The sequence below is a fragment of the Hypanus sabinus genome, chromosome 19, assembly GCF_030144855.1.
Source record: "Hypanus sabinus isolate sHypSab1 chromosome 19, sHypSab1.hap1, whole genome shotgun sequence".
Lineage (NCBI taxonomy): Eukaryota > Metazoa > Chordata > Chondrichthyes > Myliobatiformes > Dasyatidae > Hypanus > Hypanus sabinus.
In genome coordinates, this window is record NC_082724.1 from 3544038 (window position 1) to 3548653 (window position 4616).

A 4616-nucleotide genomic window follows, 5' to 3' on the forward strand; every position below is an offset into this window, starting at 1 on the left:
CCCCTATTTAACCCCAGCCTAATCACAGGACAATTTACAATGACCAATTAACCTACTAACCGGCACATCTTTGGACTGTGGGAGGAAACTGGAGCACCCAGAAGAAACCCACACAATCACAGAGAGGACATACAAACTCCTCACTGACCCCTCCCACAGAGAGATGCTCCCTCACTGACCCCCCACAGAGATGCCCTCACTGACCCCTCCCACAGAGACTCTCCCTCACTGACCCCTCCCACAGACGCCCTCACTTACCCCTCCCACAGAGAGATGCACCCTCACTGACCCCTCACACAGAGATGCTCCCTCACTGACCCCTCCCACAGAGATGCTCCCTCACTGACCCCTCACAGAGACGCTCCCTCATAGACACCTCCCACAGACTCTCCCTCACTGATCCCTCCCACAGAGACGCCCTCACTGACCCCTCCCACAGAGAGGCTCCCTCGCTGACCCCCCACAGAGAGACGCCCTCACTGACCCCTGCAACAGACTCACCCTCACTGACCCCCTACAGACGCTCCCTCACCGACACAGAGTGAGACGCTCCCTCTTTGCCCCCTCTTCCACATAAACTCTCCCTCGCTGACCCCTACCACAAAGAGTCGCTCCCTCAGTGACCCAATCACACACAGAGACGCTCCCTCATTGGATCCCTCTCTGAATGGATTCTCCCTCACTGACTTCCATACACATAGAAACGCTCCCTCACTATCACCTTACCACATAGACGCTCCATCACCGACCCCATTCACATGGAAACGCTCCCTCATTGAACCCTCCCTCACAGACGCTCCCTCACTGACCCCTCACACAGAGAGACGCTCTCTCATTGAGCCCCTCTCCAAATGGACGCTCCCTCACTGGCCCCATTCACATAGAAACGCTCCCTAACTGCCCCCTCACCACAGACGCTCCCTCACCGATCCCATCCACAGAGAAACGCTCCCTCACTGACCCCTCCAGACGGCGCTTCCCCCCCCGTTCTGCAAACTGAACACGTGTGACGTTTGAGACCGGACATGAGGTCATACGGGGCCCGCCAAGGGGCGGGGACTGACCGTGAACTTCCGGTCGGATCGACCCCGAAGGCCCGAAGCCTCGGGCTCAAGTTTGCCAGCCTTTCGGTGAGAGATCGGAGTTGTGGCGCCGCCGCTAGGCTGCAGGCTGGGAGCGATGCCGCGCAGTGTCGGCGGAGGCTAAGAGTCGGCAAAGCCCCCTAGTCCCCGAATTCGGCCTGACCCAGACAGCTGCCTCGGTCTCGGACGGCAGATACCGGCTATCCTCAGAACACGGCCCTAGGCTTCAGTGGCGGGCCCCAGGACCAGGCCTCGGGTTCTGGGCCCCATCCTCAGCCGTAGACCCAATCCGGAACTTCTGGCCTCCGTCCCGGGTTCGGCCCCATGGCTCTGGCCCCTGAAGGGCCGGCTGTGCAGGCCTGGTCGCGGGTGTCGGTGGTGGGCCCGCGGGCGTTGCGGGACGCGCTGGCCGTGCTGGCGCCCGAGTGCCGGGACTCGCAGAGGCAGCTGCTGAGCCTGGTGCAGGGCCTGAGGGAGGAGGGCTGCCTGCCCACCGTGCTCCGCAGTCAGGACGTTTACGGCTACACCTCCAGCACCTGCCGGGTGCCCCCCGTCGCCTCCTCGTCGCAGCCCAGGCCCAGTCCCCGGCAGCCCAAGCCCCAGGCCAGTCCCAGGCCGCCGCCGCGCAGAGGCTGGCTTCGCCCGCCGGCCTCTGGGGTCAGGCTGCGCGCCGTCCCCTGCCGGGAATCCCGCAGGCACCGCTATCCCGACAGGAGGGCTGGGGTCAAGAAGCCGAGCCGGGAGCCCCACCCCGGGGACAGGAGCTCCGCCGTGGAGGACAAGTCGGCCAACAGGCTGCAGCTGCTGAGGTCCAAGGTGATCAAGGTGGACGAGCCGTCCTCGGACGAGGAGGTGAGGAGGAAGGCGCAGAGGATCCTGAGGGTCAACCTGTCACCCGTGGTGAAGATCAGGCCCATCACCTACCCCACCTAGCATGGGGAGGTGGGCTGCAGCAGTGGGACATCTCCTCGGGATTCTCGAAACCCTCCATGGCACCAGGGAGCAATGATCCGGACCTGGCATGTTTGGAGGTACAGAGCAGTGGGATAAGGGCTCAGGAACTACAGCATTTGGAACTGTGTGTCACTGGGGCAAAGACGCAGGGCCTGCAACATCAGGATATGTTCTGTGAAGTGGTAACGTTGAACCTGCATGTCATTGGGGCAGGCACTTGGGGCCTACAGCCTCCGGAACTGTACGATAATGGGTCAAAGACCTGGGACTTGAAACATCTGCAAAGGCCCAGCAAGGTGGCAGCAAGGTTCTGGTCGAATGACATGGGGCTTCATCTCTTGGTGGACATCTCCTGCCAATGGATTCTAGTCGACCATTGTCCATTGCTATTCCCTTTCGCACTTTAATTTGTCTTGGTGATTCAGATGTAGTTTTGGCACTTGGGAATAAGATGAAGGCTTGTCCTGTCCAGGTTCAGGGAGCTCTTGCCTCTGTGCCACCATACCTGCTCAGGAGTCAGGTTTTGAATTTTCTAGTACTTGATAGAAAATTACCGAGTTCTCATTGGCTGTAGGGAAAGTGCCAAAATTCCTGTACCTGTGCTTCCGCCTCGCAGTGTAGGTACACTCACACCTGACCTCAGCTTCCAGTGTGGGTCATCTCCATAGATACGACTCCAAGGATGCATAAACCATTTTTTCCACAACATATTTTTTCATATAATAGAGCACAAAATCAATCCCCCTCTGGCTTAAAGCGGACACTTGACCGTGGGAAAATAGCTCCAGTCGTACTTGAGAGTAGAGTTTGTCTCCAAAGTACTCGGGCAAAGCCCATTTTTAGCTCGTTAATGCTTGATTGTTCTGCAGAGGTTTTACCAACAGAAGCCCGTTTTGCTCCCGGTTCCATAAATTCCTAAATGACCTGTTTGGTTACTACTGCTGCCTTCTGTGGAGTGAATGTGTTTGATCAGGGCTTCCACTGCTGGGTTTGTGATAGAAAACTGGGAGCCGCTTGTCAACTGAGATGTGGTTAGCTAGGCCGCCTGTGTCACCTTTACTCTGGAGGTTCACGGCCACTGAAGATGGTGCTACTACCAAACATAATCGGTTTCCATCATTGTTCCCTCTCCACACGCACCCACCAGCCCCCTCCCGAACCCTGCGCTCACAACTTTCTGCCGTTTGTGTTCCTTCCTCCTCAGACTGTCCCTGTTGGGTTCCTGGAGATGAAGAGCGCAGAGACATGCTGGCTAGCCCATCACGTCCATGGGTTATAGAGAGAGGCTGAATAGGTTCGGGGTTTATTCCCTGGAGTGTAGGAGAGAGGGGGGAGATTGGAAAGAGAAATTATGAGGGGTAAACACAGGGTAAATGCAAGGAGGCTTTTCGCACTGAGTAAACACCAGTCCTGACGAAGGGTCTCGACCCGAAACTTTGCTTCTTTCAACAGTTGCTGCCTGACCTGCTGAGTTCATCCAGCTTGTTTGTACGTCTTGATTTTTCCACTGAGGTTGGAAGAAACTAAAACTAGAGGTCATGGGTTAAGGGTGAAAGGTGAAGTGTTTAAAGGCAGGATGAGGAGGAACGTCTTCACTCAGAGAGTGTTGAGAGTCTGAAGTGAGTTGCCAGTCGGTGTGAGGGATGCAGGTCCAGTTTCACCATTTAAGAGAAATTTGGATGGGAGGGCAGTGGTCCAGGTGCAGGTCGATGGGACAGGTGGAATCACAGTTTGACACGGACTAGGTGGGCCAAAAACCCCTGCTTTGTGCTGTTGTTGTCTGTGACTGTAATAACTACTGCAGTAATGGGGTCTCACAGTTAGCATCAACCCAACTCCCCCAGCTGAGGATTCCTGACGATGGAGCACAGTCCAAGATCCAGCTGCCATTCCAAATCCATCCCTCACAACAAGAGATGCTTTCTGCGGGTTGTGAATGTTATGCGGCCCAAGGTTAACTAGTCCTCCAGGGGTGGGGGCATCTCCTGGACTGACGTACTGGTCACTCCATGGCAAACAGTATTCTTAACTCCAGCGTAACCTAGACTGATGTACTGGTCACTCCTTGGCAAACAGTACTTGTAACTCCTGAGTAACCACAGCCATTGGGGGGGGTCATGGGCGAAGGGACCGAAAGCCATCACCAGTAATAGGAGGGGAGTTTTGTGCCTCACAGTCCATGAAGGATTTCCAGCATGGAGGGGTTTCAGCAACTCGAGTCGCCCAAGGGGAGTAGTGTCAACGTTTTAAATGTCTGAAACATTGGTAATGACCTCAGTTCTAATTCAGCAACTGGCCTTTGAAAACCCACAATTCTGAGAATTAAGGGTGAAGATCTGAAATATTATTGAAAGAAAAAAAGAAATATTCTGTGCATCTCGGACCACTTTAATGTATGTCTCTAGCCTCTGTAAATGTGAACTGTATTACTCCAGCTTTAATGGGTTTTAATCATTCTTTGTACGATTATAAATTATATAATTCAGCTGTATTATGAACAAAATCACTGTGACTTATCAACTAGCCGGCAGAAAGTTGGATTTGTGATTTTAAATGTTTTTAAAGATATTTGTGCCAATA

At 54.5% G+C, this 4616-nt stretch overlaps 1 protein-coding gene across 1 annotated transcript; it reads left to right on the forward strand.

Moving 5' to 3' along the window:
* The first annotated feature begins 427 nt into the window (after positions 1-427).
* Positions 428-4616, forward strand: LOC132378133 (coiled-coil domain-containing protein 71-like). Its single transcript, XM_059944872.1, has 2 exons — positions 428-2014; positions 2361-4616. Exons 1-2 carry the CDS (start codon positions 1407-1409, stop codon positions 2608-2610), a joined length of 858 nt encoding a protein of 285 aa, XP_059800855.1. The 5' UTR covers positions 428-1406; the 3' UTR covers positions 2611-4616.